Genomic DNA, 23,819 nt, shown 5'->3' on the forward strand with positions numbered 1-23,819 from the left:
GTCTTGTTCCTGTAACCCTGCCACAGCTCAGGAATCTACACAGTCAAACTGAATGTAGTCTAACAAGCTGAGATTCTTTAGTTCCAACAAAACATAACCCAGAAAAGCACCTGAAATCAAAAGCTTAAAGAATGTGTGACAGCTTAACAATTCTCTTTTTGTTTCTGTTTGTCATATAAACAAGGTGCAGTTTCAAAGTAAAAACTGTTGCTCTAAATGAGAGAATTGTGTGTGTGTGTGTGTGTATGTGTTTATCCCTGAATCACTATAAACAACAATGCTGTGATAAAGGTGATTATGTCTGATAACGACCACCAAAAAAAAATCTGAATAGTCCAGGTTGCAGTGTTGTAACCTCAGAATCATCCAAAGAGGCTGGAGAGAGGTCTGGATCTGGATTTCGCTTGCCGTTTGGGGGCCACACTGCCGCTGCCCCCATCTTTGTCAAATCTATCAAAGAGTGAGGTGCTATGAACAAGCTGCGTCTTGAAACGTAGTTTATGCAGCCTGGGTTTCACTTTACCAACTGAGGATTTGCTCCGAAGGGGCTTAGACCTCATAAAACTAGCCTTGCCGCGTACATCCTCATCACTCACACTGTGGTTCAGTACTTTCAGGGGCTTCAAGTTCGGCTGAAGAACATTTGAGAATCTCCATCTACTCCTCTCACCACAATTTACGTTTTCAGTATCAGAATCACAGCTTGCACCAGCAAGCTCAAGAATGTCCTTCCCTGCTCTTCCTTTTAGATACTGATGAGCTTTCTTGCCACTGTAATCTCTAACTTCACCGTCAGCGTTGTAAGCACCTACCAGTAACTTCACGACCTCAGCATGGTTATGCATAGCCGCCAAATGGAGTGCCGTGTACCCAGCACTGGAGCGTGCGTTGACGTTAATGTCCACTCCATGTTCTTTGGCAAAGGTCATAAGATGGGCAATCAGTTCTTGCTTGCCCATTTTGGCAGCCCAGTGGAGGCAGGTAAATCCCGTCACAAAATCCTTTTTCATTATGAGATTGGGTTCCTTGGCCAAAAGACGGTGAAGACTTTCCCACTCCCCATCTGATGCACACATCATCCATTCATGTTCTAGGGGATCCAGAGCTACTTGCGAATTTTCGTCATCAGGGTTGGAGGATCCGATAGAGATTGAATCACTATCACCCTTTCCTGAAGGGCACTTGGCGGTAGAGAGGTAAATAGAATTTCTGAACACCATGCTACGACGTACCTGTGGGGAACTATTCATCATAAGCTCGATGAAATTCTTTCGGCTACCCCTTGGTGTGTTACTGTCACTGCCCGACATGCTCGCTGAGTCAAACTGTACCTCATCGGGTCCGTCTGTGGAGGACTGCAAACTGCGCTGTGATCCCCCCGGCTTTCTTCGCTTCAAGTGCTGGTATCCTCTCCCAATTCCGATATCATCTTGGAACGATTTAGTGTTCTCGTCTGTCTTGTTTCGGGGCTCTCCATTTCCCTCAACAACTGCTCGACCACTTCTCTGTGAACAGCCTGGTTGCGGAAGGTTGAAAACAGCTCCATCAGCCTCAATTGGTGAAGGAGACGCGTCGATTACTGCGATCTGTGGTACACCTTCGCCCTTTGGTTGTGGCTTGCGTATTTGTAAACTTTCTTCTGAACCATTCAGAGTTCTATTCGGTGCCGTACAACTACTAGCTTGACCCATTTCCGATTGGCAATATCGGGATTCCGGTTGTATCGAACCTGAATTCGCGGTCACTCCATCTAAAATACTCTTAGTAATGTCCGGTTGAGGCTCCACACCTTCAGCGCTGTCAGTTCCGTAACCTGAGCCGAGCAGTATTTCTTGTTTTGCCTCATCGTTTTCAGTGGTTTCTAAGCAGCCGTCCCTCTGTGCTCTCCCATCTGTAGAGGCAGTAAAGCTTATCTGCGGTGCGCTTTTTGTATTACTTTCGTATTCGCATGATTCATTTGACTGAGATAAAATACCTGGACCCTCAGAGTCTTTGCTGACATTTCTGTCCCCTTGATCCATTGTGGACATATTGCCCAGTGATGCATGTTCTCTGCACGCGCTGTCATTCCCATTCTCTGAGCTTTTCGCTGGTCCCCTGAACTTCTTTTTCAAACATACATATTTCTCTCCATTTTCTGTTTTCACAGAAGCCACGTTGTCCACATACCTTTTCAAAGCTTCCTTAACAATTGCTTTCTTCCCAGGATCTCTTCGCATTATTGGTCTGAAATGCTCAATCAGTTCTGAGTTCTTTACCCTTCCTCCCCTCTCCGTTAGAAAATGCAAAACCGTTTCTTGAGTGCATTCGGTCGCCATCGGATTTAACTAAGCTGGATAATGACTTATCCCGATCTCAGTAAAACAAAGGTTATATATATATATGCACTACTTAGTGATCGGAAAACAAAACAAAAATATTAATTTTAGAGGCCAATTATTATTCCTACAGACTGGGTGTTTGTCTTTCAGATCACTAAATCCCAGTTCCATAGGGATGCCCTTTCATCCCACCAGGAGATTGTAATATTCTGCATCGCCTCTGACAGCAGCACCTAAACCTCTCCGCAGCGGCAAATCACATACCACGCCCCTAAGTAACCATCATAGGGAGTAACCCTTGACATACCATAACGGATCGACTCAACGTTCACAAAGGGTTTAGTGCAATCCCGACAGAGCCCAAATGGGCGCTTGTTTCACATTACCACAACCGAATGTTACTTCCGGAACACTTTGGGAATTGGTTCATACCATTCACTGTACAGGGGGGAATGTCTCTCACATGTAAGTCAGTCGTTAATATAATAAAAGATACGCAGATTTGATGATTTCAGAGATACTACCTTTTACAGTTTATACAGACTTAAATATTTTAAATTTACCTTGAAATAGTCCTCGTGTCAACATTGACTGCCATATTGGTCGCTCTGACAGTAATTTGTCCCCCGTAATTTAAAGATGAGAAAACACTGCATTCCAGTCGTGACTCGGAGCACCCAAATTTTCAGTCGGTAGCTCTCGGGTCGAAGCCCCAAATATTTTACACAACTTTTCTTAGTAAAATTACGCCCTGTATATCGTATATATCCCGTCATGGCTTCTTCTGATGTTGCGCGACAGGGGGTAGGTGTATTATTGTTTCAACTTATTCAAAAGAAAACAAATAAGCAAGTTAGCAAACACTTCAGAGTGTACTCAAAAACTTTTTCGAAGTTGGGACAGCTGCCCAAGATAGTCTCAATATTGGCAATCTCCACACTGGCCAAGACAAAAATCTTAGTACTTAATTTGAGACTAGCGAGTAAGCGCGACTTATTTGATAGTACATATGCGGTCACTTCATAGTTGAGAGTTTCATTCATTACACGTTAGCCTAGTTAAGTTAGCTGAAAGAAAGGCTAACTGAACTGACGCCTCGGGTTAGCAAGTAGAAATCTGACCCTTCTTAGTGTTCATTCATCCCCTTTTCACCAAATTATGTGGCCGTCTCTTTAATTTATTGAATCATTTGAGTTGCACAATCAGCAGTCTTTATCCTCCCTCATTAATGATTGTATGTGATTTACAAATAAATTGAGGGCCTTTGGTTCTAAATTGACATTGCACTAGTAATAGAAGTAGATGAACATCAGTGAAATAAGTCGGCAGGTGGATTCAGTAGTTAAGAGTAATGATGTGTCCCACCTCTTTGGACTAAATTTTTCAACTTCTATTTTTTGCTTGTCAGTTCCTTTGGAACGTGTGCATAACCTTATGTGAAATCGTTTGTTTACCTCTATCCGTCTCAGATCTATCTGTCTTTGCCGAGGTGTCTTTCCCCTACCATGGCAGTACAGAGAGGGACAGGTCAGAAGTTGGTAGGCTGGTCTTCAGACAGGATAGAACAAAAAGCAGATTCTGTCCCTGCTGGGATGTTCTCCATCTCTATCTGTATAAAAAAATTCTTATTTTTACCAATAAGTCAGAAAATATATAGTTTCACCACAGGACAGATTGTTAACAAAAAAAAAAGATTGTATTTAGAGATTTTTAGGTTTTTTCCCCCCGAAGTGGGCTTTACATTTAGGACCATAATAAGACATCATGAGGTAGATCCTGATTCTCATAGCATCAGCATAATGGAGTAAGCAAAATGAAGTAACAGCTTTAGTTATCTGGATCTGCATGACACTTCCTCCTAACAGCTTACTCACTTTAAGCTTGTTGGATTGTTCTTTAAACATTTTTGGTTTGGTTGATAGTGTATTAATTGATTTGATGAATCTCTGACGTTGATAGGACAAAAATGCCCGGCCACTGTCTTTGTCTGGTCACGTTGGCTTTGACAGCTTACCAGATCAGCTGGTCAACAAATCCACAAATCAGGGATTCTGTTTCAACATCCTGTGTATAGGTGAGTGTCCCTTTTGTCTGAAATGTTCTGACGTTCATGTTTGCTCTTTATCTGTAACATAACTGATCTGCAGATGTCTTAGGGTGGTTCATGTCAACTCTTTACCTGCCTTTATGAGTGATCCCTGGTCTGTCCAGTTAATGTCAACTGACTGAACTAAGGAGGGAACACCCCTTGTTCAGTGACATCACACTGAGTAACCAGTGTTTAACCATGTAACACCTGGAACTGAAATTGATTCTGTTTTACCTTGGCTATAGTATATGTGTTCTCAGGTTACCTGCCTTTGTTTTTGGTATGTTAGGAGATCGGAGTTTACTAGCTAAAATGATCTGTTCCATCACAAAACAGTTTTAATGTTCTCACAATGGCATTGACACACATTTTTATATGCTTCTAGGTGAAACGGGTATAGGCAAGTCAACGCTGATGGACACTCTGTTTAACACTAACTTTGAAAACTTTGAGTCTTCTCACTTTGAGCCCAAAGTTAAGCTGCGAGCACAGACCTATGACTTACAGGAGAGCAACGTTCGTCTGAAGCTGACCATTGTGAACACTGTGGGGTTTGGAGACCAGATGAACAAGCAAGAAAGGCAAGTGGGAAAAGACAGATTAGTTCCTGATTGTCATATGCCTTTGTTTTCATGTTAATTTTTCCTCAAAATACTTTTTTTTAAAGTGTCACAAAGTGTTTTATTTTCAAAAAGTTGAATTCCAGATTTTTTTTTGTCTTAGTTCAGTACTTTAATTCCTAAATGTTGGGTCTGTTTAACAGCTACCAGCATGTGGTTGACTACATTGACACCCAGTTTGAGTCTTATCTTCAGGAAGAGCTGAAGATCAAACGTTCGCTGCATAACTATCACGACTCACGCATCCACGCCTGTCTGTACTTCATCGCTCCCTCAGGGCATTCGCTAAAATCCCTCGATCTGGTCACCATGAAGAAACTGGACAGCAAGGTCAGTTTTACCTCTCGGAGCTTTAGGACTGTCAGCTAGGCATAAATATTACATTAAGGATTTTCTGTAAAATGTTTGAGAATGTGAATGTACGTGATTTTTTTAAAAAAATGTATTTATGTAGTTTGCATAGAAAATGAAGCATTACAGTAGTCTTTAAATCTGGTCTGAGTAAAAAGCGGGCATTATTCACAATCTTGACCAAGTAATTGGATACTTTTTTTTTTTTAATTGTTAATATTACACAATTTAAAAAATAATCTGTTGCACTCTTGAAACTGTATTGGGTATGTCAAACTAAACTCAATTATTGATGGAGAAAATACCTCACACTGTCTTAACTTGCATGTTCCCATTAATTGCAACATCCTAACAGATACACAAGACTTTGTCATCTTTAGCATGCACTCACAACATTTTTGTAGTGTTAGTGTTGCTTCTGTTTTCTTGGATGTATTACACACTGTTGTTTTGCAATACATACTGCACACTACCTGCAGAATTGTGTATGTAAATGTTGTGAAAATGCAAATGTATATGTATGCAACTATAGTGAGGTTATCACTAGGGAAGAGACACAGTGAGTTGAAACCATATTTGTCTTATAATACTGTAATTATAAAAACTATATTTCTTGCTTTTTGCTTTGGGCATTTTGTATGTTTTCAAATGGTTAATTTTGGAAGATAACATTTTACGCTCTTAAATCTTGTGTTATTTTTTATGTCGGTGTGATGTTAACATATGACACCACCAAATGCTTCAGAGGGATTTTTTTTTTTGCCCTCCTTTATGTTTATGAGATATTCTATGGAAATACCAGTTTAAATATAACAAGAATCTTCCCTGCCCCTGGTGTAAGTGATTGGTGCTCTTTAGTAAAAACCCTGTAAGCTGTGCTGTGACACGTTCTGTATAAATAACTATAACCACTGTGAAATATTTTGATGCTTACTTAATGTAACATCTTTGAAAGAATTGTAGGTTTGATCTAGAGTTTTCTGACCCTCTTGGTGTCATGGTTTGTGTTAAATGGGAATTTCCTCCCGAAAAATGTTGGCAGCAAGACTGAACAGGCCTGAAATAGCATTGGCTAGATGAAGTCTAAGCACTGAGCAATGTGGGGGAGTGGCTCACCTCAGTTTTAGTTTTATGTTTCACACTCTCCCTACAGCACCTTAAAAGACAAAACATATTTTTGTTTGTAACTTTAAAAAAGTGGTACCCGTCTCACATTAACATGGATACCCACAGTAATTTTGTTATGTTGTTCTTATCACTGTTCATGTTTCCCAAGTTTTCATTTTTAAAGTTATTGTGCAGAAACTTCTTACAATCTCAAACTTTTATCTTGTTTGAGAAATTTTTTAGTATCCAAGCGAAAAAAGAATTTGCCATTATGCGAGCCTTACTTTTTTCTTTATTATTTTCTTTATACTAAAAACAGCAATGTCATTGTCTTGTTTTCCTATGAATGAAATTTTACCGAAGTGAACTAATCATACGATATAGCGTTACTAACATTTGTTTGTCTGTTTGCTTGTTGTGACAGGTCAACATCATTCCTGTCATTGCCAAAGCGGATACCATCTCTAAGAGCGAGCTGCACAAGTTCAAGATAAAAATCATGAGTGAACTGGTCAGCAATGGAGTCCAAATCTACCAGTTCCCTACCGACGATGAGACGGTTTCTAAGATCAACACCGCCATGAACGTAAGTGCTCTTCACAGCCTGAACCATAAATCCTTCTTTAATTCAACAGAAACAGTGTCAGAGGTCACAGAGAATTAGATTTGAGTGGAGATGTTTTCTGTTACTGTTATGTGTTGGGTTTTTGGTTTTTTTTTTTCTCCCTCAGGGACATCTCCCGTTTGCTGTGGTAGGAAGCACAGAAGAAGTGAAGATTGGTAATAAAATGGTGAAAGCCAGGCAGTACCCCTGGGGTGTAGTGCAAGGTAAGCCTTCTCTGCAAGAAAAGGGATTGTGAAAGGTGTTAGTAAGAAGTGCCAACACTGGTGGTGTTTGCTCATATCTGTTTAGCTGGAACTATGACAAGGAGCATGTGCGTGTTCATGCTAGCAGAGACACTCCAAAATATTTGTGAAGACAACATTTTTGGTTTATAGCCCGGCAAATTACGTAACACCGAAATGAGGGAGGAGAAAGCAGTGTTAATTTGTGTAACTCTGATGTGTGTGTGTGTGTGTGTGTTTTCCAGTGGAGAATGAGAGCCATTGTGACTTTGTTAAGCTCAGAGAGATGCTGATCTGCGTGAACATGGAGGATCTGAGAGAGCAGACGCACACGCGTCACTATGAGCTCTATAGACGCTGCAAACTGGAGGAAATGGGTTTCAAAGACACAGACCCTGAGAGCAAACCAGTCAGGTGCTGACAGACACACACAGTCACAGTTCATTTAACAACTAATTTTACCACGTTAAAATCATTGTGTTAAAACTTAACTATGTGAAAACTACCGTGTTTCCCTACGCATTTCACCCACAAGGAAATTTATGCTCAAACACTTAACCCGCCGTGTTGCTTTATTTGATGCTACAAATGCACCAGCTTTGAAGCGCTCTATTAGTCTGATATATAAAGACATATTCAAGATAATGCTGAACTGCGTATAGGTGAAACTGTTTGACGTCTTATACAGTACAGTATGAAGCAGTTAGATCTAAACGGCGATGGTGGTGATTTCTCCCATTTCCCTTTTGGGTTTTTGAGGAGTTTTTTCTTGCCTGCCATGAGGATGAAGTCAGGGGGTGCAGTCCTGTTTTGATTTTGACTCTTGTGGCCTTTAAAGCCCTTTGAGACTGTAAACAGTGATATTGGGCTCTAAATAAACTAGAAACTTAAACTTGAAACTTGATCCATCACATTGTCATGAATAATTTGGCTGCTTTAGCCGTATGTCCTTGGTGTCATATTCACGCGTGTGTTATTACGCTGGCGCTCTCAGCCTGCAGCAGACGTATGAGGCGAAGCGGCAGGAGTTTCTGGGAGAACTGCAGCGCCGAGAGGAGGAGATGAGGCAAATGTTTGTCCAGCGCGTGAAAGAGAAGGAGACCGAACTGAAGGAGGCCGAGAGAGAGGTTAAAAACAGAAAAAAAAGATCTCTCCCCAAACTAAACACCTCTGAGCTATTTTAATGTTATTTTCTGTTTCTGTTTGCAATGTGACTGCTTAACAAATCTCATTCATTTAGTAAACCATATTATGGGTCACTGTGGTGGTTTTTTTTTTTTTTTTTTTTTTTGATGTTTAGCTGCAGAGCAAGTTCGAGCAGCTGAAAAGGCTCCACCAGGACGAGAAAAGTAAACTGGATGAGAAGAGGAGGGCCTTGGAAGATGAAATCAACACTTTTAACAAGAAGAAAGCAGCGACGGAGCTACTGCAGGGACAGTCCTTCAACACCAACGCCAACCTTAAGAAAGACAAAGACCGCAAAAAGTAAGGCGACACCTCATTCTCTCACGGTACTGGAATTCTCTTTTCAGCATCTTTGAATGAATAGTTATTTTTCATCAGTTAGGGATCAAATTGATCTTTAATAGAAACTGTGTTTTAATACCTTTTCTTTTGTCCTGTTTACATTATGGATTTATGAGTATGTAGTAACTTATGAACATGTGTATGACAATTTGTATACAGGGAAATTTTTAATGTAAACATATAGTTTCACCCTGCAGGAATAGTGATTGTATCTTTTAAGGAAAAGTATGTTTGATTTCTACTAATCTTAGCGAAACTTCAGTGGAGGTTCAGTGTATTTTTAATTGACAGGAGCCTAGACACCTCTCCAAGCGATGTAGAATTGACCTTTGACCCGGAGCCTAACCAAAGTCAAAACCGTTGCTGCTGAACCCTGTGAGATAGCGAGGGAGGGTGACATTACATTACATTGTTATCCAGACATAGACAGTGACAGGGAAACTACTGAATCACAGTGTTGTGAGTCTCTAAAGGGCATACATTAGTCACTAAGAATCACTTTAATAGTTCAGTCAGGCCTCAGTGAGGTGGCATTTCTAAAAAAGTTAAAGAGGAAAAAGTTTATGTTATGTTATTTTTGTAAATGTTATGCAGGAAGCGTCTCCATACTCTGGTTGATTTACTAATTTTTTTTCTACCTCTTTTATTTCCTATAGCTCTGGGTTCATGTGAAGATACAGCCAGTTGACAGACGGCACAAGTACTTGTTGAAAATAGGCCAATAAATTCAGAACAGAAGTGCTTTTAATGCTCTTGCAGTTATTTACTGATTTGTAAATATTATATCTTAGTATCAGCAGGACTGTTTTTCCCTTCTATATGTAGTCTCTGTCATCAGTGTTCAATGGTTTAACCACTGCCACAAGATGGCGCCAATTTCCAGTACCTTTTTTGGGATAATGGAAGGAATTCAAGAGTGACAAAAATTGCTCTAGTGCCTCATTTGACGGTTAAGATTTGACGTATTTGAATTTCATCAAACACTGGTTTTATTTTTCTTATACTTGGAGGTCCACTTTAATTGCATGATCTATTATTTAGTTTTACAAGTTTATAATCAAGAGTTGCATTTTAATTTTTGGGTTTTACCGTATACAAACATTCATTATGTGGGTAAAACAGAAGGGAACCCCGGTCTAATTGTACGTCTTTTTTTCTGTCACTTTTATCACATACAGCGTCTGTAATCTGTGTGGAATCTGCTTATTATGTTTTTTAATCCTTCCAGTATTTGCTTTGCATGATACAGTTTCACTTGAAATTTGACGTTAATTTAGAGTTCTGTTTCCAAACATCTTGTAACCGTATGGCTGACTGTGCCACATGGCATCCTGTGACATTCAGACGTGTTCACAAGCTGCTGCAATGAAAAGGGAGATGTGCAAGACCTGGTTTCTTCTGGGAAATGTGAACAGAACTGTCACATTTATACCTATGTTTTAAGTTACCTCAGAAGAGCGCAATGCCATGATCGTATATCACAGACACATTTGCCTTTCTGAAGGATTGCTTCGATGATTACTCCAACACGAAAAGCATTTTTATATGATGTATCTTTTTCTACTTTTGGATTTGAAGTTGTATTTATCTCACTGTTCCACGGATATGGGTGATATAAACATAAATAAAAGCTGATGGGACTTTTTCCCTGTATTGCCTGTCAACATCTGTTGTCTATTCACCTCAAATGAGCTGACGAATCAGAGTGATGCAAAACAAATTTTTATACCAATTTCACTTCATACCATGAGTCTGAATGCTTGATGAAACACTGTTGTTTATTTATAAATAAGTAAAATTCAATGTGCATCATTCACAGTTTAAAACACAATAAAATAGAATTTAAAATAAACAGTTAAAAGTTAAAACTACAGCACCCAGTCTCACTGTGATGAGGATTTCAGGGATTTCACTGCTGGTACAATGTCATCAAGGCACTGGACATCTGAACATGAAAACAAATATGATTATCCAAAACTGTGAATAGTTATGATGAGAGAGGCTACTCTATAGTACAAGTTACCGTAAGAAAACTGAGATTATGACACTGTCACCTGTTAAATCTGGATATTAGAATAATATTGTGTGGATAATATATAGTTTTATTTTGAGAAAATGTGGTATGAAACTTTACCTAGAATCTGTAGCAGGTCCAGAACCAAAGCATGAAATGCTGGAAAGAATTCCTCATGCTCCCTCAGCTTAACAATGATGCTAAAAAACACAGCAATACAGTATAACCATCATCAGTGACACAGTATAACAAGCACTAACACTGAGATCACCATTTAACACTCTTCAGGGGTGGAAATGATATTCAGATCTCGTTAGGATTACCAGTGGTTTTCTCAGCGATATCTACTGAGAGTACTTGTAATAACTAAGCATTCATTTCTCACTGCCAAACTGATGTAAAAGTAAAATCAACACATCTTCAAACATTTAAGGTTATGACTAAATCCTCTATGCAAAATACAGAATGATAAAATGAGAAAACAAAATCTGAACGTTGACGTGTAGAGAATCCAGCGAATCGAACGGAACGCCGCACAGACAAACGTTACTGTCAGATATCAGGATCATTCTGCAGGGTACCTGTCTATGTCACTGGTTTCCAACAGGCTCTGCAGCGCTTGGCCTGCCACAGGTCCACACGAAGACACAACTCTGGCCACCTGGTTGACCACTTCGCTGGGGGAAGCTCGATCATCTAAAGCAGGACAAAATTATGATCCGTGTATATATTTCATTATTTTTTATTTTACTGCAAAAAATATTTCAGCAGCTAGGGTTTAGGGATATGGTTCACGTAAAAGGGTTGCAGAGCTACTGCACAACACAGATATAAGAGAACAAATCCCAAGGACAAAGAGATGTAAGGATTAAAAAAAAAGAAAATGCCTCTGAAGTCAGTTTGCATATGCGTCGTTTTCTCTCGTCAAGGTTTTGTACAAAACGTAAATCGATTTGAAAATTTAAAAAAACAAAAAAACTCTTCTATGATTACAACATTGGTTGTATCGTGCTAATGCTACCAGTCTTACTTGCTTACCCATCTCTAACACATCTCTTAGGTTCCTCATGGCGTTGGTCATCTCCCCCAGTCTGGTATAGACCTCGTTCATGCGCGGGTAAACTCCTCTCAGAGTAGGTGCGTCAAACAGCTTCTGGAAGTGGGACACCATGGACTGCAGGGTGTGCTTGGTAGGACTCCTCAACACCTGAGGATACAGAAAGCAATTTTCAAAGCAGCAAAGAAAGATTACAGCGAGCATTTGGCATCTTCTACTTCAACACAACAGTCAAAAGTAACCATTAAAGATACAACTATGTGATGTAAACTAAACTGGAGTAATTAGAGCCTTTCACTTGGGTGGCTTTATCAGACACTGATAAAGCATAGTACAGGACTTAAACACAGTCGGAATGGAGGATAATCAGTTGGATTTTGCCTGCAACTGGGCTGGATCTGTGTCTGGAAAACCGCCCCTCCAACACGGACTACCTTATCTTCTTCTCCCGTCTCTTCCAGCAGAGTTTCCAGCATGAGCATCACATCCTGCACTTTGACACCGTCTGGAGAGGTGTTATAACTGCTCTCTGGCTGCCATGGCAACAACCTCTTCATCAGTTTGCTCAGTGCACGGTGAACATCCTGAAGGGAAGTGTGAAATATAAGAGAAAGCACAAAGGCTACGTGAGGTCACGCCGGTTCTAAAAGCACTCGCACACAACCCAACACTCCCAAAAGTAGTCGTGCTGTTTTGAGGATTGACAAAAATATCAACCCCCCACACAAGCTGAGGTAAACTAAAAGGAATGAAAGGGCAGGCTAAAAACACAACTGCCAAAACAATCCTCTCCAGATGGCATGCAACAGTCCAAAATTAGTATTTTCAAGTTACTGATCACAAAAAGGGTTGTACTGGTTACGGCCTTCAAACCCTTCTAACCTCTAGAGATCCAAGCTGCTCTGCCCACACTTCTAAAGTCGGCTGTATGTGTTCAAACTCCACATGTTGTGAAAGCTCTCTGGAGGACTGATGACCAGGTCTCCACCTTAGAAGCCCCAAAGGAGCCCTGGGACTGGTCAGCACTGAGATGATGTCGTTGAGGATCTGACCATGAAGAGGAGTTATGAGAGTGTCATATTAAACATACAGAGACCCAAAATACTGCAAATACCAAAGACTACATGACAAAAGACTACGACTAGGTGACAAAGATTAATATATATAACTGTAGATTTGAAATGCACTACCTTCTCTAGTCTAATGGCAGCATCTGCCTCTCTCCCTCGAGCCTTCAGAGCTGACATGAGATCAGTGACATCATGCACCTTTAATTCTTTACAAGCATCCTGAAACAGAAACACACACACAGAGGCAGTAAGAAACCTGAAGAAAGAGGCAGTGAGTACTCTGAGCCAACTCTTTGAACAGCTTCATACCTTGAGGTATTTCCGACAGACGCCGGCTGGCATGTGTTCAATGTTGTTTACATCCGTGTTAGCTGCCTCTCTACCCTCCTCTGCTCTCATCCCCAGAGCAGACCTGAAGGATGGAGGGGCTGTGAGACATCACTGGCAAAAATCCAAAATATTTTGCCAACCAATCCTGAATATCATAGTAAAGTCTATTTAAAAATAACTAAAAACAAACAAATATAAAACAGCCTACAACAGCTTTGCTATGAGGAATTGTTCAAGAGTATAACACAGCCTGAGATAATGTTGGAGCTTTTTTTTTTTTTTTAATTTATTATTTTTAGTCTGATGTGGCATGTATATTGTCCGGAGATCTTTTATGTCTACCCTTGTGCAACAGCTAGCTCAATACCGCTTTCCACTACGAGTTATGCGGTGTTGCCAAGAGAAGTAACTTGCTGGGCAGATCTAACAGATGCACGTGGAGGTGCCTGATGGGGATACGTGCCCAGTGGCTGAAGGGACAGTGAACCTGACTGGAACCCTACGCTGATAGAACTGCCCAAGGCATTCTGCCATTCATGGCCACAGTCTGCACCTATGGCAAATGTGAGGCTCCTACTGTCTTAACTGTGTGCAGCGTCACAGTGCTAAGACCCAGTTTGAGTGTCCTTACTTGAGGCTACTCTGCTGGATGATTCGGTCCATTCGCTTTAGCTGTTGTTTGTAAGACTTCAGTTCCTTCACCGTGGGTCTAAGGGGTCGACCAAAAACACAAACACCACAAAACGCATTAACGGTGTGTCCTTTCAAACTACACCAAGATCGTTAAGAAAAGTCAAGTGAATGTCATTATAGACATGCTGGAATCTTCCTAAGTTGATCCTGTAGACAATATGGATAAACCTGGATTCCAGATCCTGTTTCAGCCGCTGGATCTCTGCCCTGAGCTCCTCTCTTTGGGATTTGGTCTCTTTCAGCTGCTCTTGGTACGACTGCATCGGGGAGATAATGAGAAGTAACAGACGCATCAGCTGCTGCCTAGACATAAACACCTACAAAAATGACAGCAAACTGCAGCATCCCAGAGGATACAGAATCCATGATACAGGTTTAGTGCTTATCACCAGTGGGCAATATTTCAGCTGAATGTGATAACAGTAAACATAATATCATAACCCTAACATAACCATGAAAATGTTGGGACATAAACATAACCTAGACTACTTTACAAAGTATGAACAAATTTATAGAGTTTATGGAACTTCTGATATAACACCAACCTCATTTAACTAATTACTAAACAAGTAAATCAAGTGCTACCATTGTGAAGGCAAGCATGAAATAGTACTGTCACATAACTATCAAGTAACGAGCATTAAGCATTATGAAAAGATGCGTTGTAAAAATAGAGGTTACATTATCAATATTACCACAGCTGATGCTATGTGACGGTGAAACCTTTATTTAATGTGAAGTTGCAGGTGTCTAAGAATAAAAAGGAAACCTAATGAGACTGGGCAAGGGTGAGGAGACCTTTAGCAAGGCCTTGTAATTGGAGGATGTGTCCACGCTGCTTTTGTCCAGAGACTTTCTGTTCCTCTGGGAGTCTGAAGATCCATTCTCCCCAGAGTTGGTCTGCTGAGCCCTGCAGGAACAAACCCAGGGCCGCTTCATGATTAAAATATAGCAAAGGAATCTTCAAGTCTTCACGATAACATTGTTGCAACTTGCAATATGAATTAAGAAAATAATCTATTAATCTCACACTCAGAGAAGAGATGAAAGACAATGCAGATGATAAAATAACACTTACTTTAGTTCATTACGTAGCTGTTGTAACTGGGATTCATAGACATCAATGACATCTAAAATCCTTACACAGAGGAAGAGAAAGAGATTTCAATGATAGATATTTCTCTACTAGGACAACTCAAACATTTTTAAAGTACAAAGTAAAATGTTTGACTCCTAATTTGATAAGCTTTAGAGGCACTGCATGTACCTGCTCAATATAAGCAAAACTTCTAAAATTGTTTAGACCTAAAAATTCATCAAAGTAAAAAAAAAAAAAAAAGCTTAACAACACCTAAAGAGATATTCCGCCGAGTTATCAAATCTGCACGAAAAGTGGCCCCAGTAGACACGAGTGGAGATGCCAAGTGTTTAACAAACACGTGTAAACTGAACAAGCTTGAGGAGTCGCCCTCCAAAGGACGTCTTTGACGCGTTATGAATGGCGTGTCGTGACCGGGCATTATTAACTCACTGCTGATCTACAGGGGACTGAGGCCGCGTGGATCTTTTGTGAATGAGCTGAAAGGCTTGGTTCTGCCGGGCCACCCGCCGTTCCTCCTCTTTCACTGCGAAATACAGCTTTTTCTGCAGCTGAGAGACCGTCTCCTTTTCCTGAGAAAGCTTCTGCTCCAGCGCCTGGCATCGCTTCTATATAGCATACAGAATGATGCTTTTGAAAGATATATGAATGATACAAAGTGCATACCTCAGTACAGATGTTCTCTCGGTGGTGCACTGTGTTGTCTTTATTTCAGATGTAATACTTTGCATTCAGGCAATAATGCATTAGATCACAAAACCTTGCGAGGGAGTAGAGGTATTAATTAACGTTCTGTTTAAACATTCCTACTTCCTGATTTACCAGATTTTATCTACATAGGTTCGTGTCACTAAATCATCGTAAAGCCACTCCCTCAGTGCACCGCTCTGTGCAGGTTGAAATCTTTATGTCCTTTTTTGTCAAAGATCACTGGATAAGACCCTGGTGCCCAGCAGAGAGTGGCTCCACAGGAAATTAAACTGAGACGCAAGTAATGAATGCGCTTAACATTTTCATTAATGTATGGACATAATTCTCACCTCTGTCACGTAAGGGAAGATAACACTGTAACTGGACAGTTATCCAATCTCATGTCATAGCAGTTTTGACTGGTTACATCATGGGATGAGGTAGACACACTTATGGTTACACGACAGAAAAAAACCCCAAAAACTATAATTTGCAGTAGGTGAGTGCACGAATGATATGGTTTTTAGCCTGTAAATCTGTTTGTCCAATCTGAGATTTAACATGTCATAACCCTGGAAACCCATGTAACACAGGGATAGAAAAGCTGTTCTAGGCCAATGAATGCTATATGGGGGGATGGTATTATTGTTCTGTGGAGAAACGGAACTCTTTTAATGGACAAAGTTTCTATGTTTTTTCGGTTTGTAAGACTGAACTGATATGTAATGAATAATTAATACGCTCTATGTAGCCATACGAACTATTAGAACAATGTTCCCATATAGCATTCTTTGCTTTTCTTCAGAATTTAAGTTATTTGGTGGGACAGGGGAGAAAAGAGGGATAATTCATTTTCTGTGTTACCTCTGCATCTCTCTTGTCCTGCTGTAGCTGTTGGAACTGGTTATGTTGCTGCGCTGCCTTGCTGATGTAGCTGTCTTCCAGGTCCTGAACTTTGGCCTTTACTCCATCCAGAACCCCCTCCAGCTCAGCAGCCCTTTGGGAATGTCGTACTGCCCTGGCCTGATGCTCCTGGACCTCCTCTCTGAGAAGTAAATGGAGTTCAAGGCATAAGTCAGTTCACTGAGATCACCACTGCATTACTCAGTTTAATTCTGTGTGCAAATAAGTCACTGCTGTATTGACTGATTATTTCTGAAACTTTATTTCTGTGACGTATTACACAACAAAAGTTTCCCTTTATGATAAACTAAAAGAACATCTTGTATTGCACTGTCTCATGCAGTCATTCAGGTCATGTCTGCTTGACTTCATAGGTTAGTGAAATCAATTTCAAAACTAATTCAAGACTAACTGGGTTGCTCGGCTCGGAATTTGGTAAACCCTATTTTCTACCTTTTTCCCGTCGACCTAAAGAAATTTCTGTAAGTTTTACTACACTGAAAGGTTTATGAAACCAACCATATCAAAACATCAGGATGAGCGTAAATTTCATAACACAACATTCATTTTCCCTTCCACTTTACAGCTCCCTTGCTTGGTTAAACAGTTACAAGGGACACATTGGGAGTGCTCTGGCATGAATACTAAGTTAAGTCTGCGGGATGATATCTCTGTCACACTTCAGTAGGCAGACACGAGCAGCTGTAAGCCGTCCTCAGGGACCCTGAAGCATCGTCCTCCTATACCATTCTTCTCATCTCAAACGGCACTATCATATGACAACAGGTGGTCAGCAGGACTCACTGCTGCACAGGTCTACATTATTGAGGACACGATGATAAAAGCTATATGTAGGAGACTTTGCTTGACCTGACAGAGAAGGATGACAACCTTGATGACATTTAGACTTGTCACTACCAAATTATTAATTGTTCTCGTAACAAGTTACCTGTTAATAAATTAAGACACGTATTTCAAATATGCATCTGTATACTGAACTTTCATCCCGCAAGCCGTACAGCTGTGACCCGGAGCTGCTCTAAAATGATGACTGTGCTTTTAACTAATGCACAATTATAAGTAGCAAACTCAGGCTGATTTACTTGAGCTGGCTGTTGGACTGTATGAGCTCTTGAATGAGGGCTTGTCTTCTCTCTGAGTCTGTCAGCATCGTCTTTAGCGTTCCTCTGATATCAGCAGAAGAGCTCCTCTCCAAAAGAACTAGATCTGAGAGTGAAAAAATGAACAATTGAACACACATTCCAATGAACACTAATATTTGTGTCAATCATAATTATTAAAAAAAAAAAAGAAAAAAAAGAAAAACAGGGGCAGAGGTGATGAAGTTAAACCCTTAGTCTACCATGCTTCCTTGTGCAATGACAATATCCTAAAGACTGTTCAGAAAAATACCTGCTAGGTTCTTGTTCTCAGTAGGGTCTGCAAAGTGAACAGGCTTAAAGCCATGATGCTGCAGAAGTCGATTAACTGCATCCCACTCTGTCTGCTCCTGCTGCAAGACAACATTTGAGAGTAATTTGATAACTAAAAATAGCTGCATCATGGTATCCAACAGAGTTCAGAAGCACAGCATGGTAAAAAGGAATATTTTAAAGCTTTGACATGATATCTACCTGGAACTGGCTGTAGGTCCACAAAAAGACATAGGTCTTATCCCTCGACTGAAATACAGCATTCAGACTTTTCCTCTCCCTCTCCATCGTTTTACTAGTGATCCAAGCTAAGCCCTAATCTATGATATTGCAAACATGTCTGCTTTTATGGGAGGAAAAAAACTAACTAAGCTGTAGTTGCATCTTGGCGTGATGAACACTTAACGACGTAAGCAATCTTGACAGCAGGCTGTCACTAAATGAAGCTACTCGTTATATACTGCAACGAGTTGCGTTCACGGGAGCTCGCTATCAAATTACTGGGTTACATCGATTGCATCTCCCATAGCTAAACAACAGGGCCTTGACACGATACCAAACTACGTGGTTTTTGAAAACTGAAAGAAGAGAATGAATTGTATTTTCCTCACCTGTTCCATGATCTCTCCACCTAAAGACAAAATAAAGGTTAAAGTCAGAAAAGGACACACAGACTGTATAAACAAAACACTCTAATCATGTAACCACCACACACGATGCATCGTAAAATACATCAGGTAGCAAGATCATTAAAGGTACATTAATAGGATATATTATGAGATACATGTAGCAAACCTCGGCTTGCTAACTTACTAATCTAATATTTAACCAATCATATAACGTTGCAGCTAACTGCGTTAGCACGTTGCACCAAAACACGCGCAAACAGCAACTGAGCTATCGAGAAACGTTACCGTACAAGTAAATATTACTGTCTGGAAGAGATACACATGCTCAGTGAGTGCACTGTCGAGCAAACGAAGGAGTTCACGCAAAAAAAAAATGCGCTTGATTAGCACACAGCAGCTATGTTACATTGAGAGCAAGTCTTTCGCTTTCAAATAAACTGCGGAAACCGTCACTGACCCAAACATGTCAATATGAACCAATAGGAGCGAAGACTTTAGTTGACCACACCTACAAAACAACGGCAACATCTCTCCACATTATATCTGAAAAAAATGACTTGAGTAGTTAACAGCCTGGAAATAAACTATACATTTTCCTTGGTGTAACGGTGAAAATAAGTAGTTACTGAACTACTAAAGATTAGGCGTTATTCCTGCTTTCTTCCAAAACACACGCTCTTGTAAAGTAAACAAACAAACAAAAAAAAATTGTTGTTGTTGTTGTTGTTGTTGTTGCTGCTGCTGCTGTTGCTGTTGTTGTTGTTGTTGTTGTCCTTGTTCTTGTTCTTGTTCTTGTTCTTGTTGTGAGTTTACCTTTTCTGTAAGGAGTTTAAAATTGTCGAATGAATGTCCTACCAACTGTTAAGTAACTGAATAATTTAAGGTATGACTTTTACATACATTTTCAGGTGTCTGACTGAATGTCTTATGAATTAATGACTGAAAAAATGGCACATAAAAGATGAGACCACTAACAGCAATTTCTTGCCTTTTATTTTCAATAACGGTTGAGGAGGGCCAAACCGCACTGTAAGATCCCTTACAACTATATTTGTTTGGTTTTAAGCATAACTGTTCAGCTGAAGATTATATGTGGAGAACCAAGCTTCAGTGTCACCAGTTATTGAGGAAAACAGTCTGACAACATGCAGTAGCGCTGTGTCTCCACAAGATGCCAATCAAGATCTGCACTAACACAGTAGTACTTAACGTCCTGAAAACTGCAGTGTTGACAGTGGCACTACAGTATTGCCATAATTGTACCTAAATAAGTTTAATACTCACCATGTAAGTATGTGATTGAATTAACAAGGATGAGATTTTCTTTTATTAAAGACAGCTGTAGAATTCCTAAAATTAAAGGTGCCTATGTTGTGAACAGAAGTATAAATTCTCCCATCATATTAAATAAAAGGACCAATTTTCCTTTCAAAGCAAAGAACTGTCCTTCTGAAAGCCCTCTTTTTCAGGAGAGCAGCTCTTTGCAGTGCACTGTTTGGGATGCAGTACATCCATCCTATTGCAGTTCCCAATAAATCTTACATATATATACATTTTACTCCCTAGAGCAGTAACCCCCCCCCCCCCTTCCCTTCCCCCCCCCCCCTTCCCTTCCCCCCTCCCTCCCTGGCCCCTTAATAGACCAGAGTGTGATTCTGAGGCAGTAAACTGATGGTGCAGCACTGTATTTGCAAATGCTGATGGAAAGAAAATATAGAGTCTTTTTAACAGTCACATTTCTTATGAACCCAGTATATGCTAAATTGTGCAGCAAAAATTACCATTGTAGGAAATCTATGACAAAGCACATTGTTCACTGTAGGCTACAAGAAGCACACCATATTTTCGGAACGGGGATCATGGAGTTAGTTTGAAAGAACAACATATTACCTCACAGATTGAATATGTATTGATTGCACTCTTTAAAAATGCAAGAATGTTCATAGACGGTGGCATTTCCAAGTGTTGGTAATTTTGACCTTGCAGAAACCCTAATACTGCGTTAGACCAAAGATCTGAATATTTTACCGTTAGTTTTAATAAAAACGCTGCGTGTCTTTCCTCGCAGACAGTGATTACATGAATATCTCTCCATTCAAAGGCACAATTTGTTTGTGATAAGAAGCTGAAAAAGGAAATGAGTAACTAATCGCTCTCCTCAGCCTTCCCTGTATGAACTTTACCAAGTCTGTGGCATTTAATGTTGCTCTGGAGCCAATGGCCAGCCTTGGATTATAAAGGGCAAACTTGCCATTGAATCAGGAAGGTCAAAATGTAAATATCAGCCCTCATCCTTCAGCTTCTCCATCACATACTGAGTCATGAATAAGAAGAGAGTTCCGGTTTTCTTCATTATACTGTTACTTTCGAATGGGCCTCGTTTTGCGAGAATGTAAACTACCTCTCAGACGCTACACGACCTTCTCAAGTCCAGACTTCCAAGAATATTCTATTTGCCCTACTTTATGAAACATGGACATGCTCTGTCAGTCAATAGTATCCAAAGTGGTTCCAACACAGTGGCCCATGCAATGTAATATCCATGTGATTATACAGAGGACTCAAGCTTGTTTTTCTAGCATGGAATCAAGCCTTGAATATGCAAACATAACCTAATGATCTCTCCAGGTATTTATCAAGGATTTACCGTTGTTCATTTCGCTGGTTCACGTTTTAACTTAAGATAAAGGTTTAAGCAAAGCAGGACTTGACTGCTGAAATCTAAAAGCATTCATCAGGTCATTTTTCTCTTGTCCACTCTCTTCATGGTTGGCCATTCAGAGTTCAGGTTTGCAATAGGACAAGGTCATCCAGACTCTTCAGTAATAAATAGTGTTGGAGAAGAGAGGGTGGAGGGGCCCTGGGTGTCACTGCATACATCAACTCCACTCAGCAGAAAATTGAAATGGAAATTTCTGCCGTGGAGGAGCGTGGATCACTCCTCCATGGCTTAGGCTTGAATAAAGGATTATATTCACATGACATGCAACATCATGTGACATTCGCGTGATATTAATAAACTCTTCTAAAATACGCAAGTAGTGCAATGTCTGCTAAGGGCAAGTGTTCTATGATTTCATTATTAAAATTCAGTATGATATTTAAGCTTCTGTCTTACATCAATGTCATTTTTTCTCTTGCTCCTTCTCCAGGATGAGGTTGAAAGTTTTTTTTCTCTTTACTTGCTTGGCATGAATAAAACACTGGAGATTTATCTTGAGTGGACCCTTCCTTCTTTGATCAATGGTTCATTTATTACATGTATTTTAGAAATACTAATTAATGAAACACTTTACACTTCTAAAAATCTTAAATGACACTGGATGCCTGAGACATTTGCTATTTGATGGTAAATGTCACATTATTCTTGTTCAATACAAGCCATAGAGGTACTGTGGCTGAGATTTCGAATATAAACCACTCCTTAGCCAGCATAAATTCAAACCTGAAAAGAAACAAATACATGACAATAGGCTGCAAACCCCTCTCATTCAGTTTGTCATTCATAAACCTATGGCCTAACCAGCTCTTTAAGCTTCTGCAAAACAGGAAATATGACATCACAACGCAACTTCTCAAGATCATAGTGTCTGTCATATTGTAGACCTCCTGCTTTTTGTGTTTTTTCATGCCCAGAACGGAAACATTCTTTTCAGTTTGATTTTTCTGGAATGTTCTGTGTCTTACCAATCTGTTACAAATCCATGCAACCAATGAAATCATGCTGTCTCTGCAGAACACAGCTGAAATGCACAGTAAAGCAGTGGAATTGTGATTTTGGAGTGTTTGAATTAATGCATATATCCATCCAGCTGTTTTGCCTGAGTAGCTGACGTCTGTTTGTCTGTAGTGTTCTCTGTTTTGGAGTGGATTTTGCTGATGTGGTCGTAGTGTTGTGAAGCGAAGGGAACTTGATGACAATGTCTTGATGCAGCGAATGTCATGAGTTCAGAGTGGGTCTTTGACATGTTCAGGGTATCAGAGGGTCTTTTCTGAATTTTAAGTTTCAGAAGTTCGAGTGAAAGGCTGTGTACTCCTCTGGAAGCATGGTCATTAGCCATCACAACACCACCGATTTCTGCAGAGGAATTCACAGCTAAATACAAAGAGGGCTATTTATAGATTAAATTGTCTCAGACTCGCAGCTTGCAAATAATCCATATTTTGTTTCCATCAGTTTATTGTAAATACAATTATGCAAATACAATTCACCAGTGAACAAGTTCAAAGAACCCAGTCTGGAGAAAATTAGAATTGCCATCCCATAAACAGCACTCAGTTCTCTCTGTCTGTTGTAAAGATAGATGAGTGCAGTGATGTTACGTAAACAGAGGAGGGAAAACATTGTGAGTGCTGATGTTAGACTCTCCTGTCCTCACCATCTGCTGGGCTGCAGTAGTGGATGCATTGAATGTAAAGGCCCATTAGCTGGGTAATGAAAACAGATCATTTGGGGAAACGAGCTGAGACTGATGAAATGGGATGTAAATGCAGAGGCAATGTGAGAGGGCAAGCCATGCCACAGGAATACATGTAGCCACTTTCTCTTAGTTTTACACCACTCAGGTATATTCTGTATGGAACAAAATCACTTACCTATTATTAATATTAAGATTATCATGATGATGGCGAAAACATTGATGATGATGATGATGATGATGATGATGATGATGATGATGATGATGATGACGACGATGATGACGACGACGACGACGACGACGACAACGACAACGATGATGATGATGATGATGATGATGATGATGATGACGATGACGATGATGTTGATGATGATGATGATTATTATTATTGTTATTTTTATAATTATTATTATTAGTAGTAGTAGCAGCAGCAGCAGCAGTGGTAGTGTTATTATTACTATTATTATTCTCACAGAGGAAATGTACGTGGTGGTTTGTGCAAGAGAAGCTGTTGGGTTCGCCTGTCTTATCTTTGCAATCCTTTCTGCAATCTCTGGGCAGGCTGTTTGAGGGATATGACTTTGTGTCATATCAGCAGCCAACACCTGTGTCATATGAAAGA

General features: G+C 40.1%; 3 protein-coding genes across 3 annotated transcripts; 1 reads left to right on the forward strand and 2 right to left on the reverse strand.

Moving 5' to 3' along the window:
• Nucleotides 1-362: 362 nt before the first annotated feature.
• Nucleotides 363-2,318, reverse strand: LOC115810142 (ankyrin repeat domain-containing protein SOWAHC-like). Its single transcript, XM_030772067.1, has one exon. The coding sequence runs from the start codon at nt 2,316-2,318 to the stop codon at nt 363-365; it is 1,956 nt and encodes a 651-aa protein (XP_030627927.1).
• A 709-nt stretch (nt 2,319-3,027) lies between these two features.
• LOC115809502 (septin-8) lies at nt 3,028-10,455 on the forward strand. Its single transcript, XM_030771182.1, has 10 exons — nt 3,028-3,125; nt 4,281-4,395; nt 4,796-4,991; nt 5,174-5,360; nt 6,913-7,074; nt 7,220-7,316; nt 7,580-7,748; nt 8,329-8,461; nt 8,635-8,819; nt 9,518-10,455. Exons 1-10 carry the CDS (start codon nt 3,096-3,098, stop codon nt 9,531-9,533), a joined length of 1,290 nt encoding a protein of 429 aa, XP_030627042.1. The 5' UTR covers nt 3,028-3,095; the 3' UTR covers nt 9,534-10,455.
• Nucleotides 10,456-10,744: 289 nt separating this feature from the next.
• cep70 (centrosomal protein 70) lies at nt 10,745-18,438 on the reverse strand. Its single transcript, XM_030772069.1, has 18 exons — nt 18,352-18,438; nt 18,131-18,230; nt 17,821-17,944; nt 16,679-16,859; nt 15,557-15,732; nt 15,104-15,163; nt 14,824-14,935; nt 14,194-14,282; nt 13,964-14,041; nt 13,312-13,414; nt 13,123-13,221; nt 12,815-12,979; nt 12,360-12,516; nt 12,231-12,250; nt 11,914-12,082; nt 11,457-11,571; nt 10,996-11,075; nt 10,745-10,806 (listed from the first exon to the last, which is right to left on the reverse strand). Exons 1-18 carry the CDS (start codon nt 18,436-18,438, stop codon nt 10,745-10,747), a joined length of 1,977 nt encoding a protein of 658 aa, XP_030627929.1.
• Between the last annotated feature and the right edge of the window lie 5,381 nt (nt 18,439-23,819).

The sequence above is a fragment of the Chanos chanos genome, chromosome 4 (assembly GCF_902362185.1).
Source record: "Chanos chanos chromosome 4, fChaCha1.1, whole genome shotgun sequence".
Lineage (NCBI taxonomy): Eukaryota > Metazoa > Chordata > Actinopteri > Gonorynchiformes > Chanidae > Chanos > Chanos chanos.

Bases quoted from the DNA above. Each gene is read 5' to 3' on its own strand.
- LOC115809502 (XM_030771182.1), top strand. From the start codon at position 3,096: ATGGCTTCTTCTGATGTTGCGCGACAGGGG. The intron at 4,396-4,795 runs GTGAGTGTCCCT...ATATGCTTCTAG, and splicing joins TTTCAACATCCTGTGTATAG to GTGAAACGGGTATAGGCAAG. The intron at 7,749-8,328 runs GTGCTGACAGAC...TGGCGCTCTCAG, and splicing joins CCTGAGAGCAAACCAGTCAG to CCTGCAGCAGACGTATGAGG.
- cep70 (XM_030772069.1), bottom strand. From the start codon at position 18,438: ATGGAGAGGGAGAGGAAAAGTCTGAATGCTGTATTTCAGTCGAGGGAT. The intron at 12,980-13,122 runs GTAGTGCATTTC...CTTCATGGTCAG, and splicing joins CTGCCATTAGACTAGAGAAG to ATCCTCAACGACATCATCTC. The intron at 11,076-11,456 runs GTACCCTGCAGA...TGTGTTTTTTAG, and splicing joins GAAACCAGTGACATAGACAG to CATCATTGTTAAGCTGAGGG.
- LOC115810142 (XM_030772067.1), bottom strand. From the start codon at position 2,318: ATGGCGACCGAATGCACTCAAGAAACGGTTTTGCATTTTCTAACGGAG.